The 19,740-nt window shown below is 41.2% G+C and overlaps 1 protein-coding gene across 1 annotated transcript in view; it reads left to right on the top strand.

Moving 5' to 3' along the window:
* The window catches only part of MCAM (melanoma cell adhesion molecule), a 128,693-nt gene that overhangs the window by 40,292 nt on the left and 68,661 nt on the right, over positions 1–19,740 (top strand). Inside the window, exons 2-3 of the mRNA XM_075190644.1 lie at positions 1,922–2,046; positions 5,670–5,880. Coding sequence (XP_075046745.1) covers positions 1,922–2,046; positions 5,670–5,880 — 336 coding nt within the window. The remainder of the gene's footprint in view (positions 1–1,921; positions 2,047–5,669; positions 5,881–19,740) is intronic.

Raw genomic sequence — 19,740 nt, 5'->3', positions numbered from 1 at the left:
TTGATGTAATTTCACAGTCAGATGAGTAGCTAGTGGCAGATTACAGGAATCATTTAAAAACTTGGACAAGGATATTGACATATGATTTGAACAAAATCCATTTTATGGAAGATTTTTGCTATTCTGTAAATTAAATCTGTTATATAGAAATCCCTAATAATTTGAAGACTAAAAATTACTATTTGACAATGTTTGGCAGAAACAAGCGATAGATCAGGCCTGTCCAACCTGCGGCCCTCCAGATGTTGTGAAACTACAAGTCCCAGCATGCCCTTCCAGCTATCAACAGGTTGTCTACTGGCAAAGCATGCTGGGGCTTGTAGTTTCACAACATCTGGAGGGCCGCAGGTTGGACAGGCCTGCGATAGATATTAATTCCATGCTCCTCTATTGAAACTTGCAAACCAGTTTTCTCTCTACATCTAATATACAGGACTGGGTATGTTTGATCATATAAAGCAGATGAAATGATAGATTTAATTCTGGCGCACATCAACATTTTATTTGACTCTACAGATGTTATTATTCATAGAAAGTCCATAAAATGTAGATATTATAAATGCAGGAACAAAATGTTTAACACAGTGATCCACCATGATCAGTTAACTTGTCTGTGTGTGCTTTTTCTCCATACCTGCTTACATTTTATGTGTTTTAAACATTTCCCTCATTTTATGCTCTCAATTTATTTGAAAAAATATAAAATGGGGTATTGACTGTGTTAAAAAATATGCTTTTTAAAAGGAGGGGAAAATTGAAACCTTCTCTCCCTCTCTTTTTCTGAGCCGAGCCCCACACATTGATCCCTGAGGGTTTTGAGAACAGAGCCTTATATATCTGAATACAAGTATCTATCTGTATATTCTGTCTGTGTTTTCATGTTTGTATAGTAACTAAAGGTGGAGGACTTGTGTTTTTGTGGTCTAAATGGCATTTAAATGCATTTTTTTAGGTAAATATATGTAGTATTTAAGATTTAGCCCTAATCTAATAGTGCATTATACTGTACCATAGTACATTCAACACACAACTACTGCACTTGATAAATGGAAGTATTTCCTATAAGTTTTTCTATATCATACTTGTCAACTTGCCAGGAAATCGCAGAGGAGCGGTCAAGTGGCAAGTGTAGGAGGGTGAGGTGCTGCAAATTGTCATCATTTTGAACCAGTGGCAAAAAGGAAAATTGTGTCAATGCACTGTGCGCCCAGGTCAAAATGATGTAATTTGTGGCAAATCGCATCATTGAGGCCTTGTCCCACTTCACTAGGAAATGGACGGGATATGTGAGAAAGGCCTGCTCTCCTGGGGTCCGGGCGAACTACCCAAAGTTTGGAAGTATCCCGGACATTCCGAAAGAGTAGGCAAGTATTAATTAATGAAAACTCTTTAGTTAAATAAAACATTTTTTCAGTGGTGAATACTATTTAATTTTTTCTTTTTTTTAAAAAAAAATGTAGATTTTAAATCTATTTTTTATTTTTATTTTTATTTATTTTTCTTGCCAAGTGGATATGAAAGCACAAGTCTGGGGTTCTAGTTTCATTGCGCAAGCGTGAACTGGCTTGCCATATCATCATCAACATTTATTTATATAGCACCAGCAAATTCCGTAGCGCTTTACAGTTGGGAGCCATATCCCCTTATACTGACCCAGTGAAGCAGTAAGTTATCGCTTACCTCTCCAGGCCAGTATCATAGAAGCAGCTGAACACCGCTCAACTATCCCTGCAACATTTTATTGATAAATTAAAAATGATTGGTGATTTTTAATCTCGGCAATAAGCAGCGATAAAGAAAATGAGCCTTACCGCCGCATATTAGTAAATAGACCCCCTTTCATATGATACTGATCTCTTCTTATATTTGTTCACATTTTCTCTGTCTGCATTTACTGAGTTTTGCCTTGGTCTCTTTGCAGAGGTATGGGGGCAACATGATCACGAGACTAAAGTTGAGACGGTCAAACTGGGTGAGAAAGTAACTCTCCCGTGTAGAGCACTTAGCCTTGACAATACCAGCATCACCAGACTGCAGTGGCTATATGTAAGTACACTAGACTGAAAACTGAATGTAGCTAAATAAAGTACATATATTGAAGTAAAATGGTTATCTTGATCAAGCATAGATGTGTAGGTTGACAACTTCCATACTTGGTGACAAAAATATTGGACTCACAAACTGTGCAAGCCATGATATGAAATTATTATTATTATGATTAAAATGTTGTGTTGTATGACAAAATGACAACTTAAACCAACATACCCGGTTAATCATTAAAACTTTTTCTGAGTTGTTACTTAGTGGAGCCCCGGGAACTGCACACTGTAACTTTATTTCCACAGAGCGCCTCCATTTCTGTAGTATAGCATCTGCAAAAGTTGCAAATTTGCCATTCTTAAATGGCCACTATAATGGGTATGAATGGGAGGATAAATAGTAAGCTGTAAGCTCAGAGCCCTGTGATGTCACATCCCCATAGACTGTATATGCAACAGTGGCTCTACTAGGAAGGAGTATCTCAATGTAATAATCGTGAAAGCTATGAGAGGAATGTTAACTGCAGATCTAGACCATATATAAATCATGAGTCATGGAATATGGCTAAAAACTGAAAAACAATATTTACGGTAACATCTCTACAACTTACAACACTACTAGGGAATGCCTTCAGGAACGGTATTCTGTTCATGAATGTTGTTGAAAAACATTTAGCTCCATGTCCATCTTTTATAATAAGTGACATCATTTTTATATCCCTGGAGCCAATATGGTATTTGGAGGTATTTGTGAAGCCTTCAGAACTATAAGATTAGATAAATCTTTTTGTTCTTACAAAGTGTTGCATTTTATTGTATTGTCTTGAAGCATGTAAGCTGCTTGCAGAAAAAAATGACTTAATGTGACCGAAGCAAAATAATTATGTAACATAAACCCTATCATATGTCTAACTGTCTGCTAGATACAGTTTCTAGTAGAGTGCCTTTCCTGCAGATTCTTCGTCTTTGGGAGTCCTCTATCTGTGTAGTCCCACTACTCCACGTAAAACACTGAGTTGAAGGGATTGTGTTTCCGAGAATTGTACATCATATTTTAAGGCAAATCAGACAACAGGAAGTAGAGTATCTTAAAGTACTATAAAAATGAAAGAGTTAGACCTTTAAATACTTATGCAGATTCTAATAATAGGAATTCACAAGTGATTCAGAAACCTGATGCCAATGCAAAATCAACGGAATTGTTTTATTTCCCTTTTGTTTACATTACAATATATGTTCGTCTTAAAAGGGAATTGTGACAGGATGGAAAATCTATGCCACCCTGTCTGTTGTTGCTGGGAACTGGCTGGGCTTACTTTGCCACCGCCCCCTTACATTATTCTGAACACGCCCCTCCTGCCGCAGTAGGAAGAGGCTGCTGCCACCACTGGGCTCCTTTATGGCGTCTAGAACCACGTTCCTTTTGAGTAACTGTCGCTGCTAGTGTACTCCCATGCTGGTACACTTGGGCTGGTACCCTGGACCGCTTACTATGGATCAGGGTGCTATGGATGGATATCCCCTGGCATATCACACTGGCCAAAGCTGCTGGGTAGCGGCATAGTGGTGGTACTGGAGAGCTGGGTCCAACCTCAGAAACAGCCGGAGAACGGATTAGATTTAGGGTCTAATCTGCAGGTCACAGGATTACAGCAATATTGAAGAAGTTGTCAAGCAGGTCCTTGAAGCAAAGAGTGATGTTTTATTTTGCTCAGTTGCCCTGACAAGGACAGTTCCACTGATTAAGGGTATCAGTGGTCAGGTCAGATGGAACATCAGAAAGATACATTTCAGTGTACAAGACAATGCTTTTTATACTGATTTGGACACAGGCTATTTTTAGAATCAGGATGCAATGTGTTTACACAAACATGGATTTACATGCATTGCAAAGCTAACAATATTTACGCTTATCTGTGATATCTTAAAACCTTGCTGTGATATCCTGCATCTTACAGTGGACAGCAAGTCTAATTACATCTTCATATGACCCTCACACATCAAAAGTTCTAGTTAGCATGAGATTAGCATGAGTCCTTTCTTCCAACAGTTGCAGAATACACATTTCCTTCAAAGAAAAGAATTCCCCAGGAAAAGTTGTAAACCCAAACAAGACATTTCCTTACACCAAGATATACAAAAGGCTTTCAAAACAAAGGCTTAATATATCAGATAAATACATCAGAAATAAGGCATTTCCTCTAGAAAGGTTGAAACAGAAAAAAAAAAAGAATTGTCTCTCCCTGGTCTCAGAAATGAAAGATTTCCCTTTCCAAAACATGCACCATTTCAAAAATAAGTGCATGTGCAATTATATAAATAAGCGCCTTGCGCTATTTCCTTTAAATAAATTTAAACCATAAGTTATTTATAAGTGATCCAGTCACAGGAACATTTGTCATTGTGTCATGCTTTTAAATGAAAATGAAATATATATATATATATATATATATATATATAATGTTCCATAGTTGTTCAACAAATGAACAGACCAGCACCAGAAATAAGAAAAATACAAAATTTAATAGACATTGGATGGAGGCAGACGGTAGGATTAACTGACATACCACAAGCTTCAAAAAGGCAGAAAGAATGTATTATTGACTGACGGAGTGATCCGGGTGTGAGCATCAATACCAGAAGACTTTACAGATAAGCAATATCTTATCTTTGTGGTGTGCATAAAATAGGTGATGGGATATCACTACAACACACTAGCCATTTGACCTTTCTGGTATTCTGTCTTCATTTATATGTATACAAACCTGGAGTAAAAGTATATGGTGTTTGAAAACTACCCAGGAACTTGGATATTATACTACTATAGTGAATTACCCACAAGTTCGGACTAATCATTCTGAAAAACACTGCATCATTTTGCGCCTACAGCCTTTGTTGTACCTATTCTATATATATATATATATATATATATATATATATATATATACATACACACACAAGTTAACCCGTGCATGATACTCATGCATTCTAGTCAAATCAAGCTACTTAAGGTGTTAAAAAGGTTCTTGTCATGCATTTGGGCCATAGCCCAGGCCTCAACCACTAACCACTCCCCACTGTCACCCCCGACAACCACCAACCACTCCCAACTGTCACTTCTCCTTCAAGAAATATATATATATATTTTTTTTAAAATCTTTATAAACACTTTTAACAATTAACAAATTAAAAACATCTTAGTATACCAAATTTCAGCCCTTTCTGAATTTTTTTTTCCACACACACTAAGAATTTAGTAGGTCAGTGTATAACTCCGCCCAGCAGGTGGCGCTGCAGCTTGGTTTTATTTTTTCCACACACACACAGACAGACTAACACACGCCACTAGACATTTATATTATAGATAGATAGAGATAGATATATATATATATATATATATATATATATATATATATATATATATATATATATCCTACAAAATGTGTTTTAACTCAGTAGAGACATAAGGTTTTTTGTAAACAGTAATTTGTACCTATTGTCTTAGTGACCATATGTTTATAGAAAATTGGAATCAGTATACAGAAATGTGTATACAATTGATAAGATTTTTGTACTCAAGATTGTAAGTGACTTATTATGGAGTTAATGGTTACTATTTCCTAATTATAGGACAATAAAGGTCATCATCACAAGATTTACAGCACTGGACCAAAAGGAGAATTCAGGGAAGAATCTGAATTGAAAAGTCGTGTCAGTCTGGAAAAAAATTCTATGTTGGTGATTACTGACATCCAAGTTCAGGATGAAAAACTGTTCATCTGTCAGGTTGAGGAGCAGAATGGTAAAACTAAAGAAAGCAGAATACACCTGAGAGTCTACAGTGAGTTCTATGTATGAGACACAAGACATAAGTGTCTTTGTTTTTGCATATAGAATTGATGTGATCAAAAAATCATCATGTACAATGAATATATACTGTATAACATTTTTACGTACCTAAGTTGCTATTCTTCGCATATACGCAAGAAATCCAAATTTGACCTGAAAACATGAAAATTAGGTGAAAATATGACACATTTTTCTTTTTTTAGTTTTAAGTGATATTAGATATACATTAACTTGAAAATTGTATTAATAAAAGTAAAATGATTTGTTTTCCTTTTTATGGACAGAAACAAACAACATAAATGCATAAATGTATAAGCACAATGTTATATTATAATAGACACAATCTTCAATAATGTAATGCATAAGCCATATATAAACATAGGAAGGATCATCTAAATTTAAGGATAAACTACACATAACCACCAATAAGGGGAGACAAAATGGAAAACCAGAACCAAAGGAATACATTTTTGATTCTTGATAGTGACTCTCCTTCTAGCCATTCCAGAGATCCCCAAAACCTTAGCGATGACTTCATGAATCAATGAGCGATCTTTCTTCAGTTTTTTAGCAACACAGCTAAACTACAATATTAAATTTTGTTTTAAAGTGTTTAACTTGAAGTATTTTAAAACCTGCTTTGTTGTCAGTGTAGAGAAAATTGTTACATTGATATCATCAAACTGTTTATTCTGTGATCTGTCAAGTCATTGCTGGAGCCATATTCAGTTGCTGCGTATTTTATAAAAATTAGTCTTTATTTACATTACACCAACATACTATGCAGTGCTGCACAGAGAATGTTCATTCATTCATATCAGTCCCTGTTCCAGTGGTACAATCTAATTTACATATCACAGGCGCACACACCAGGTCCTATTTAATTTTCAAGCCAATACACCTATCAGTATGTTTTTGGATTGTGGGAGGAAACGAGAACATCCTGGGCAGGGGCGCACGCAGGGGGGGTTTCTGGGTCTCCAGAAACCCCTCCCCTCCGCTAACAAAGTGCCCCACATAGCGGCACTGTACTATATAGCAGCCACGACGCTGTCAAAGAAGCTGTCAAAGAAGTGCTGTCGAAACGGAGCTGCTGCGCATGCGCGACAGCTCTCTCGCAGGGTTTTTTTTGGGGGGTTTTTTTGAGTGGGGGGGAAACACCCCCTCTAAAAATCCTGTGTGCGCCCCTGCAGGGGTACACCATGGAAACATGGAGACACAGGGAGAGCATACAAACTCTACAAAGATAACAGCCTGGTCAAATGAAGTCCCAAGGCCCCAATATGTGATGCAACAATGTACCTCCCAGTATTTGGGGTTTTCTAACGTCAGTCTCCTTATCACAAAGTCAATGCATACCTTGTTTGCACTGGTAGTGTAAGATATTGGGTGACACATTATCAAATTATTCTAGAGGTATTTACTTGCTATATTCAAAGCCAGAATGGATGGTTATATAGAATTATGAAGTAATCAAGGAAGCAGCTGTCAATGCAAAAGCCATTCCACTACCTCTACTATCTCTACAGCGATTAAGTGGCCAACTTTGCTTGATATAAGGATCATTATACCACACTTTCAGCTTGCCACTATTTATATACACGTCTATTCTCTCATCTTTCCACTGCTCTTTGTTCATGAAGCCTTCTTGCTCATCTACTCTTTCTATTTTTGGTGCTGATAAGCAGTTTGCATCCAAATATGCTGTTAGAGTTTGCCTGCACCCCAGTAGTTTGGTGGTTGTTGGTGATTTTAGTACCTTTTTCACCGCAATGGTTAATTTCCTTACACCATCTGCATTGTTTTACTCAGTCAACCTGCTTGTTAGCAGTTGCTGTACACACCATTTCTTCTTTTGCAAAGTATTCAAATTAGTTACATTTGTTACACCTAATTTCTGTGCTCTGGTACTGATTGATTCGTGCTTTTCTATTATCCTGTCTGTCACTAAGTTCTGTCCCACATATAAACAAACACAATCATCAACTTGAACGTTGTGTGTAGCAATCTTGAGGAAACACCAATATAGAGCACTCAGCTGTTTTTAGCAGTGAGGATAGCAGTCTTCATCTTTAATGAAGATTTATAAAAGTACATTTGGAGATACTGCATCTAGAGAATGACTAAACAACCCATCAACCAGAATGGGTTAAGCAAATCATTTGGCAATGTTCAAGAATTGAGTGGTCAAACAGCAAGTTTTATGAGACCACGTTAATACATGCACTTCTTAGAGAATAAAATAATTGTTGTATTTGAGAAACAAATACACATCTTATTTAAAGTGATAACTTACCTCTGACTTAATAACCCAAGCATGGTAGCAAAAGATTGGAAAGGATGAGGTCTGTTTCAGCATGACAGCAGCAGACCAATTTACTATTTTATTAATGTTTATTTATAGGGAGCCACAAAGTTCTGCAGCACTATACATAATGGTGGAAACAAGGAAGACATATCACATAAATAAACAAAAGTTCACAAAGTTTACATAGCACAAGTAGAACTAATAAGCACTGGTAACAAATAAAAAGTAGTAATACAAGATGGTTAACAAAATTCATGTCTTTACTAAGGGCAATTCCTGGGCAATTACAAGGACAGCAAGGGTAGCCAAAAGTGACAAGGGAGAATTAGGAAGGAAGAAAAGGGAAGGGAGGCTACAAGAGGAAAGAGGACCCTACTCATGGGGGATTACAATCTAAAAAGAAGGAGTTGGAGTGGATGAATGAGGGGTTGACATGCAGAGGGGAAGAAAAAGGGAATAGTAGCGTTGGGTTAGACAGTGGTCTAATAGGCTTTGGCTTGTTCCAAACATAGGGAGCTGCACAGACTTGGAAGTGAGAATGAGAAGTGGTCATTAGAGGGGAGGAGAGGCATTGGACATTGGCCAGGAATATTGAAACATATTTTAATAAGACCAACAATGGAACTAAGTGGTTAGAGCAAAACAGTTAGTCAGAGGATAGAAAAGGGTCAAAGCTAGAACTGAGCAAACATCTTGAAGTTTTCTGCCTAAGGCAGTCCTTTTTCCCTATTATTTATGCCTCAGGGTACTCCATGTCTAACAAGCAGGGCTGCCAAGAAGAATTCAGGGCCCGGGTACAACAAATTCATGGGGCCCCCCTCATAGTCAAATAAGCCCCAAAATTTTTTTGCGCCGCCGTAAGGCGGCGCAAAAAAATTTAGATGTATGGTCATGCATTCAGGGGCGTAGCTAGCCAAACGGCGGTGCAAAAATTTTGGGAGGTGTGGTCATGCATTTTGGGGCGTGGCAAACGTGCCATTGGGGTGTGGCTAACATAAAAACCACTAGGCTCTCAATTCGCCGGAGCGTCACATATGTTCAAGCACTCCTGACTTTCAGGACATCTACCACCACAGTGTAGTATACAAACAATGCAGTGTGTACACAAACAGTTCAGTCTTGGCCTACACCTTACATTGGGCACAACATTCACCAAAAATTGGTATTGTCCCTACTAGAATCACAACATTTCACACACTGTGCTGCTCTCTCCTACCTGTTCTTCTCACTTTCTCCACCTGTGGCTGCTGGTTTCTTTAGTTGTGGCTTGTCCGGATCCAGAAATGTTGAAGGACCTATTTTGAAAAAAAAATGGCTACATTTAGAAAATTACAGCCAGCCCCGGCGTTAAATCAATAGCACCCACGATTAATAATTAGGCCTTCCTCCAGCCCCAACATTAAAATAATACTATTTACATTTAATAAATAAACCTATTTCACTTCCTGCAAACAGCCCCAGCAATACCTATTTCCCGCAACCATCACTGCCATTAAATAATTCATAGTCACATTTAATAAATAGACCTCATTCTCCCTAAACTCACCCCAAGATTCAATAGCCCCCAAACCACCCCATCTTAAATTAATAGTCCCTACTATTAAATTGCCTCACCATCACCCTACAAACAAAATAGCGCCCATTAATTAGCCGCCATCTACCTCACACACACTACATTGCAACAAGCCCCCTGTGCCATCACACACACAATACTGTGCCCCTTCATCACAACTACACTGTACCCCCTTATGCTCACACTGCGACCTCCATGCTGCTTTTCCCCCTTCTTTTTTACTTTGTGCCTCTCTCCCACTTTTTTTATTCCTCTGTTCCTCTCTCCCACTTTTTTCCTCCTCTGTTCCTCTCTCCCACTTTTTTTTCCTCCTCTGTTCCTCTCTCCCACTTTTTTTTCCTCCTCTGTTCCTCTCTCCCCAATTTTTTTTTATTCCCCTGTGGCTCTCTCCTTTTTTTCCTCCTCTGTTCCTCTCTCCCACTTTTTTTTTTATTACTCTGTGGCTCTCTCCTTTTTTTCCTCCTCTGTTCCTCTCTCCCACTTTTTTTCCCTCCTCTGTTCCTCTCTCCCCAATTTTTTTTTATTCCCCTGTGGCTCTCTCCTTTTTTTCCTCCTCTGTTCCTCTCTCCCACTTTTTTTTCCTCCTCTGTTCCTCTCTCCCACTTTTTTTTCCTCCTCTGTTCCTCTCTCCCACTTTTTTTCCCTCCTCTGTTCCTCTCTCCCCAATTTTTTTTTATTCCCCTGTGGCTCTCTCCTTTTTTTCCTCCTCTGTTCCTCTCTCCCACTTTTTTTTTTATTACTCTGTGGCTCTCTCCTTTTTTTCCTCCTCTGTTTCTCTGTCCCCTTTCTTTATAGTACTGTCCCTCCCTGTTTTCCTCCCCTTGCCTCTCCGTTTCTTTACTTACCTTTTGTCAACTTCTTTCTTTTCTTTTCTGCTCTTCTGTCTCCTCTTCTGTCTTCTTTCTTCCTGCTGGCTGCGGCGCTCCTCACTGACTGACAGGCGTGACTTGATGACGTCACGCCCAGCAGTCAGTGTGAATGGAGGAGAGGAGGGACACGGTGCCGCACGATCACGTGAGTATTTTTTATTTTTATTTTTTTTTCTTCCAGCTCCCATGAACCCCCACCCCCCCGCGGGAAAAAAAAATAAAAAAAGTTTTAAAAAAAATAGCGCAACAGAGAAAAATAATAAAAAAATAAAAATAAATTTAATTAGCAGCGAGGGCCCGGCCCGGGCCCCCTGGCATGGCCGGGCCCGGGTAAACTGTACCCGCTCCCCCCCCCCTCTCGGCGGCCCTGCTAACAAGTTTAAGATGCACCCATGGCACATGGACAGATAGCAAGGACAATGTAGACAATGAAAAAGGGAAATGGAAAACAAAACCACACATGAGAAGTTCACCCAGAGACCTTCTAGTCCAACTTTTACCCAGTGTACCAGTTCTGCTTCCTACACATTCTCACCTCGCCCCCTCCACTAGTGCTACTGGCAGGGAGAGAAGCCTAAACATAGCTCCTAGACGCACACTTGCTTATTTACTATTTTTGTGAAGCAATATTAGAGTTTAATAATAAAATGTTGTTTTATCATTGTATGCTATGAAAAGGTCTCATGCTTTGTTTTAATTATTTTGATTGCAGTGTGGCTAATATTAATAACAGAAAAATTGTAGCTGAGAGCCCACCCAAGCAAAAGAGCACACATTTTTATACACAATATAGTGCTTTTTCGACTTAGTTGTCTGGCTGAATCAATATGAGATCTGGGAGTTATTTGCTTCTTTTTTTAACTTTACCTGTTTTTAATATGAGTTTGGTCAAACTAAAATGTAAAACGTTTTACCACTTTTTCTAGTCGTCTTTTCTGTCAAGTTTCCTATATGGAAATAATTGAAACCTACCCATAAATTTAGAAGACATATACTTCATTCTTTGACACATATGTCCTAATGGTTTTTGCTACTGGGGCGAGAGCGGGTAGCAGGTACTGGTAATAAAGTTTAAACCCGGCTGGAATTCACTCTTGTCAGGAAGAATTCTGGTGGTATTGTGCTGGGTTCTTAAGTGTCACTGTGAGAGATGGGCTTACTTCACCATCTGGTCTGTTGGGGGAAGATGAAAGGATGTACAGTTTATCTGGGTTTCTTTCTCACTATCAGTAACCAACTGTTACTGGCCACTCCTACTGGTGTCACCTTTCCACCAGAAACTCGCCGACTGCGCGATAGTTGTAGGAGAATTCAGCTATCACCACTAAGCTCCTTCAACAGCACCTAGAACCACTTACTTCTGGGATGCTGGTATAGCTGCTCCAGTGCCTCTTTGCTGTGGGCCGGCTGGTACCTCCTGACCGCTTACTATGGATCAGGGCTACTGTGTAGCGAGCAGAACGTTGACACAGAAATGCTGGGTTCAACACAGGACAGCCAGGGAATGGATTACAGTGTAAGGTCTTATCTGTTGGTCACAGGAAACAACAGATAATAGGCCTCAAGCACAATCTTCAAGGAGTGATGTTTTATTGCTCAAGAGTCCTGGCAAGGACATTTCCATACTAGTTGGAGGTACTAGTGATCATCCAGAATTACAGATGGAATACTACAGTAAAAATACAAAATACAGCTCTTATATACTGTTTCTGATACACATGTTGGTAGGGGGTAATCCTGCCCCCTTCCTAACTGGCTCCACAAAGTCTGAGATATTACATCAGATATTTAGCATCAGGATGTAATATATTCGCTAATATTGGATTTAACCAAATTCACATCAATCTATGATTTCCTAAATTACTTGCTGTTAGGTTTCATATGTCTGTAAGACACAGGATGCAAGTCTTACAACACCTTCCTCTGCATTCATGCTAAAGAATGTGTTGGTCACTCACAAATAAAATGACCTAATTAGCATGAGACTTCATTTAGAAAAGTTACAGAAAAAATATTTTTTTCCAACATGGCATATCACTACATTTGCAATACAAACATACAACAATTCAGAACCTTTGCTGTTCACTGGTCACTAGGTTCACTGTGCCACTAATTAATACATTTCATTTGTTGTAAATATATTTCTACAACAAGTTATTTCTAGGTGATCCAGCCACAGTCATCATGTGGAAATATTGTATGACATGTTTGAAAGTTATATTGAATTGTATATTCACTCTCTGAGGGAGCGATAGTCACGCTTCATAAAGTGTGGCAGACACAGACAGCTGCCACTGCAAATACCAAGACTTTATCCTATAGCAGCTGGTCACTGTAAACCAGAAGTGTATTTCAATCTGGATTTCCAAAAAACCCTAAAAGACTCTAAGGGGTTAACACAGGGACATGGCCACCAGTCAACGCTATCTTTCATGATTATACAATTCTGTTGGACAAGGTTAGTGAACACTCTGTGAGTCCCTTAACGCCAGACATTTGGGAGCAATCTTCAGCAGGGGGTACAGGAGGATGAAAAGCAGAAGCTTGACCTTGATCCACCCTCAGGAGATAAAGGCTTCTATTTGGGGCAGTCAAGGAGGCTAGCACCACCCTGATATCCCAAACACAATGTTGTGGGATCTGTAGGGAGCACAAAAAGCAGTGCCCAGTAGCCTTCAAGGACTTCTGACAGACAGGACTGGCTAGGGATTTTTTTCCCTCTGGACTATCGAGAACAACGTGAAGCCAGATCTATACACATAGAATCAAGCAGGGTTACGGTGCTAATTTGCTGCTGGTGTCACTCCCAGTTAACTCTGGGTGCTCTTTACCTTGCTTGCCATGGATAAATAACCAGTCGGAGCCCCATTATCATGACAGCTATCACTGTTGATTTTGTATGCTTTTCCGAACATCATAATTTTGCTTAATTTTGCAATCACTGCTACATTCTAATCCTTCATCTAAATTATTCATAATCTAATTAATAAGAGTCAGAATCAGAGCTGTAGAAATTAATACATCTGAAATTGCTGCTCACTTTTTGTGTAATTTGCCAGCTCCAGTTATTAGCTTGAAAATCTCTTACAACAAACTACAATATTCACTCAGTTGTTTAATCAGGTAATTGTGTGTTGTTTCATATCACACGCTAGGAGAGTCATAATTTAATTGCTGGAATAAAATTGCCTGTCTCTTTGAGGCCTTAAGACTCTATTTATCTAACGTCGAAATAGTTCTATGGCAGTAGCCCCCACCGGTGGTAAGTTTTGCCGGGTCTCGCCGGTGAAAGCTTTCCCATTCAAAGCATTGGCTATTTAACAACGATATTGGCAGTACAAGTACTACTTCAATCCTCCTTCTGTTATCTCCAACACAAGATGTCAGAGGAATAGCAGAATAAAAGCAATGAAACAATGATTTATTATATAAAAAAAGCATTGTCACTTGGGAACACCTTAATACTATTTTAAAAGTCTTTTATATTCTAAACCTATTTTTAGCATTTTTTTTTCACCAAGTGGAACAGAAAGCCCAACTCTGGGATTTCAGTTCCACTGCACATGCTTGGCAGACTGGCTTGGTGAAGCTCTAAGTTAACTTTTACAACTCGAGGCAGCTGAGTATCGCTCAGCTGCTTAGCCGAGAGTTTAATGGCAAATTGTGGCTATAGCTGATTTTCTATTGTCTCGATAAGCAGCAATAGAAGATGACGCTTATCACTGAATTTTACTAAATAGAGACTTTAGTGTGACTGAAACAATTTACATCAAACAACTTAATTCAGTCATGAAACTGTTAGTATGGCAAAAGGCTGCCTTAAATCCACAGATTATTATCAAATTTGTTTATTGTATCTTGTGACACTTGTTTATTTTACATAGAGATGGGCGGGCTCGGTTCCCCGAGATCCGAATCCATCCGAATTTCGCCTATCCGGAGTACCGAGCCCAGCTCGGTTCTCGCGAGATTTGAAAAGCATAAATACCAGCCTCCACAGCAATCCATCGCCATTTGACAGAGGGAGTGAACAGGGTTAGGTCACAGGCTATATTAGTTGCACATATTATTGTTTAAATTTGATTCTATACAATTCTATTATTATTAATACCAATTCTATTAGCAATTGTTAGAGCAGGAAGAGAGGAGGATAGAGGAGGCTTTTTTTTCAATTTTTTGCACTACAATTGCTTTGGGGTCTCCCATATTCCCCAGTGTTTTAGACTAATTTTTCAGGCTGCCAAAAGTCATATTTGTCAGCAGTATTTCTAAAAAAAAAATTGCACTACAAGTGCTTTGGGGTGTCCCATATTCCCCAGTGTGTAAAACAATAATTTTTTTGACTGTCAAAAGTGATATTTGTCAGCAGTATTTCTAAAAAAAAATTGAACTATAAGTGCTTTGGGGTGTTCCATGTTCCCCAGTGTGAAACAATAATTTTCTGGCTGTCAAAAAAGATATTTGTCAGCAGTATTTCTAAAATTTATTTGCACTACAAGTGCTTTGGGCTCATTAAAATGGATTCAAAGCAGTCCACATATGAGCAGGATCAGCATGCAGGTTCTTGGCCCCAGTCCTGATGGTAGTGTTCCCAGTACGTCATTTGGTAAAGCCGATGTAAAAGTACATAGTCTTTTTAAGTCAGGGAAAAAAACACAGACCCAAAAAAAAATTACCGTGTTGAAGCGGGAAAGAAGTGTAACTGAGGAAAAGTTAACTGCCGATAAAAAAAAAAATTGCCAACATGCCATTCTACACACGCAGTGGCAAAGAAAGAACGAGGCCTTCGCCTTTCTCTATTACTGGCAGATCAAAAAATGTTACCGAGCCTTCTTCTTGTACGGTCTCTCGTGACCAAGCAAGACCAAGTAATTTGGAGTCTAAAAGTGGTGCACAACTACTATTACGTGAGAAAGCCGAGCTGCAAGAAAATAGTAAGGCATTAGAGGATAATGTATGCTCTGAATCAGAAATGACAACAATCCCTGAGGAGAGTCCATCCACCAATGGTAGGTCTAATCGTGAGCATTCTGTTAGTGTACCCATAAATAAGGGCCCTTTCTGATGTGTGCCTGAACCAGGGCCGGATTTACCGCTAGGCAACCTAGGCACCTGCCTAGGGCCTAGCGGCTCTCGGGGGGCACAGCTGGGGGGGACAGGAGCGTGCACAGCTGGGGGGGAAGAGTTGCAGGGCCCCCCCCGCCCTGCGACTCGTGCGGGGGGGGGGGTCGGGTACCGCAAATCGTAAGAGGGGCCACACGGGGCTAGTGTGGTGGCTGGTCTCCTCCCTCCCTCCTGTGAGTGGCCTGCTGTATGTCACATAGTACGTGCACCACATGATGACAGGTGCCGTCCCATGTGTGAAGGGGATGAAGACTCCACAGCTCCTAGATGGAAAAAGGTAAGTTGGAGGAGGGGTGGGGTAGTATATGAAGTGTGTGTGTATTATGTGTGTGTGTGAGGGGCCACTGCGTCTGTGTATTATGTGTGTGTGAGGGGCCACTGTGTCCGTGTATTATGTGTGTGTGTGTATGTGGCCACTGAGTCCGTGTATTATGTGTGTGTGAGGGGCCACTGCGTCCGTGTATTATGTGTGTGTGAGGGGCCACTGTGTGCGTGTATTATGTGTGTGTGTGTGTGGCCACTGCGTCCATGTATTATGTGTGTGTGTGTGGCCACTGCGTCCATGTATTGTGTGTGTGTGTGGCCACTGCGTCTGTGTATTATGTGTGTGTGTGTGTGGCCACTGCGTCCATGTATTATGTGTGTGTGTGTGTGTGTGTGTGTGTGTGTGGCCACTGCGTCCGTGTATTATGTGTGCGTGTGTGTGTGTGGCCACTGCATCCGTGTATTATGTGTGTGTGTGTGTGGCCACTGCGTCCGTGTATTATGTGTGTGTGAGGGGTCCACTGCGTCCGTGTATTATGTGTGTGTGTGTGTGGCCACTGCGTCCGTGTATTATGTGTGTGTGGCCACTGCGTCCGTGTATTATGTGTGTGTGTGTGGCAACTGCATCCGTGTATTATGTGTGTGTGTGTGGCCACTGCGTCCGTGTATTATGTGTGTGTGAGGGGCCACTGCGTCCGTGTATTAAGTGTCTGAGTGTGTGGCCACTGCGTTTGTGTATTATGTATGTGTGTGTGTGGCCACTGCGTCCGTGTATTATGTGCAGGGCCGGACTGGGCCATCTGGCACTTCTGGCAAATGCCAGAAGGGCCGATGGGCAGATGGGCCGGTCCGGTCCCTGGCAGTCAGTGCACGGTGTACTGACAGCGTACACCGTGCACTCACACAGCGTGCATTGACAGCCTGGTGGCTGGCTCCTCCCCAGGAACCAGCCACCAGATCACATGGGCAGCGCTGCGCGCTGCACTGTCGAGTCGGCCGGGTCTGAGGAGCGTGGAACAGAAGAAGAAAGAAGACAGAAACAGGAGGAGAAAAGAAGATGAAAAGGTAAGTACAGTAAAACGGTGGGGGGGAGATAGCGGGTGACGGATGCCACACAGGAAGCAGGAAAAGGGGGAAGAGAATGGGACACAGAAAGCTGGAAAAGGGGGAAGAGAATGGCACACAGAAAGCAGAAAAGAGGGAAGAGAAATGGCACACAGAAAGCAGGAAAAGAATGAAGAGAATGGCACACAGAAAGCAGGAAAAGAGGGAAGAGAATGGCACACAGAAAGCAGGAAAAGAGGGAAGAGAATGGCACACAGAAAGCTGGAAAAGGGGGAAGAGAATGGCACACAGAAAGCTGGAAAAGGGGGAAGAGAATGGCACACAGAAAGCAGGAAAAGAGGGAAGAGAATGGCACACAGAAAGCAGGAAAAGAGGAAAGAGAATGGCACACAGAAAGCAGGAAAAGGGGGAAGAGAATGGCACACAGAAAGCAGGAAAAGAGGGAAGAGAATGGCACACAGAAAGCAGGAAAAGAGGGAAGAGAATGGCACACAGAAAGCAGGAAAAGAGGGAAGAGAATGGCACACAGAAAGCAGGAAAAGAGGGAGAGAATGGCACACAGAAAGCTGGAAAAGGGGGAAGAGAATGGCACACAGAAAGCTGGAAAAGGGGGAAGAGAATGGCACACAGAAAGCAGGAAAAGAGGGAAGAGAATGGCACACAGAAAGCAGGAAAAGAGGGAAAGAGAATGGCACACAGAAAGCAGGAAAAGGGGGAAGAGAATGGCACACAGAAAGCAGGAAAAGAGGGAAGAGAATGGCACACAGAAAGCAGGAAAAGAGGGAAGAGAATGGCACACAGAAAGAAGGGAAGAGATGGCAACAGAAAGAGGAAAGAGGAAGAGAATGGCACACAGAAAGCAGGAAAGAGGGAAGAGAATGGCACACAGAAAGCTGGAAAAGGGGGAAGAGAATGGCACACAGAAAGCTGGAAAAGGGGGAAGAGAATGGCACACAGAAGCAGGAAAAGAGGGAAGAGAATGGCACACAGAAAGCAGGAAAAGAGGGAAAGAGAATGGCACACAGAAAGCAGGAAAAGAGGGGAAGAGAATGGCACACAGAAAGCAGGAAAAGAGGGAAGAGAATGGCACACAGAAAGCAGGAAAAGAGGGAAAGAGAATGGCACACAGAAAGCAGGAAAAGAGGGAAGAGAATGGCACACAGAAAGCAGGAAAAGAGGGAAGAGAATGGCACACAGAAAGCAGGAAAAGAGGAAGAGAATGGCACACAGAAAGCAGGAAAAGAGGGAAAGAGAATGGCACACAGAAAGCAGGAAAAGAGGGAAGAGAATGGCACACAGAAAGCAGGAAAAGAGGAAGAGAATGGCACACAGAAAGCAGGAAAAGAGGGAAGAGAATGGCACACAAGAAAGCAGGAAAAGAGGAAGAGAATGGCACACAGAAAGCAGGAAAAGAGGGAAAGAGAATGGCACACAGAAAGCAGGAAAAGAGGGAAGAGAATGGCACACAGAAAGCAGGAAAAGAGGGAAGAGAATGGCACACAGAAAGCAGGAAAAGAGGGAAGAGAATGGCACACAGAAAGCAGGAAAAGAGGGAAGAGAATGGCACACAGAAAGCAGGAAAAGAGGGAAGAGAATGGCACACAGAAAGCAGGAAAAGAGGGAAGAGAATGGCACACAGAAAGCAGGAAAAGAGGGGAAGAGAATGGCACACAGAAAGCAGGAAAAGAGGGAAGAGAATGGCACACAGAAAGCAGGAAAGGGGGAAGAGAATGGCACACAGAAAGCAGGAAAAGAGGGGAAGAGAATGGCACACAGAAAGCAGGAAAAGAGGGGAAGAGAATGGCACACAGAAAGCAGGAAAAGAGGGAAGAGAATGGCACACAGAAAGCAGGAAAAGGGGGAAGAGAATGGCACACAGAAAGCAGGAAAAGAGGGAAGAGAATGGCACACAGAAAGCAGGAAAAGAGGGAAGAGAATGGCACACAGAAAGCAGGAAAAGAGGGAAGAGAATGGCACACAGAAAGCAGGAAAAGAGGGAAGAGAATGGCACACAGAAAGCAGGAAAAGAGGGAAGAGAATGGCACACAGAAAGCAGGAAAAGAGGGAAGAGAATGGCACACAGAAAGCAGGAAAAGAGGGGAAAGAGAATGGCACACAGAAAGCAGGAAAAGAGGGGAAGAGAATGGCACACAGAAAGCAGGAAAAGAGGGAAAGAGAATGGCACACAGAAAGCAGGAAAAGGGGGAAGAGAATGGCACACAGAAAGCAGGAAAAGAGGGGAAGAGAATGGCACACAGAAGCAGGAAAAGAGGGGAAGAGAATGGCACACAGAAAGCAGGAAAAGAGGGGAAGAGAATGGCACACAGAAAGCAGGAAAAGAGGGGAAGAGAATGGCACACAGAAAGCAGGAAAAGAGGGAAGAGAATGGCACACAGAAAGCAGGAAAAGAGGGAAGAGAATGGCACACAGAAAGCAGGAAAAGAGGGAAGAGAATGGCACACAGAAAGCAGGAAAAGAGGGAAGAGAATGGCACACAGAAAGCAGGAAAAGAGGGAAGAGAATGGCACACAGAAAGCAGGAAAAGAGGGAAGAGAATGGCACACAGAAAGCAGGAAAAAGAGGAAAGAGAATGGCACACAGAAAGCAGGAAAAGAGGGAAGAGAATGGCACACAGAAAGCAGGAAAAAG

The sequence above is a fragment of the Mixophyes fleayi genome, chromosome 11 (genome assembly GCF_038048845.1).
Source record: "Mixophyes fleayi isolate aMixFle1 chromosome 11, aMixFle1.hap1, whole genome shotgun sequence".
NCBI lineage: Eukaryota > Metazoa > Chordata > Amphibia > Anura > Limnodynastidae > Mixophyes > Mixophyes fleayi.
Note: the sequence above shows the minus strand (reverse complement) of the source record. Positions and strands in the feature narration are given on the sequence as shown.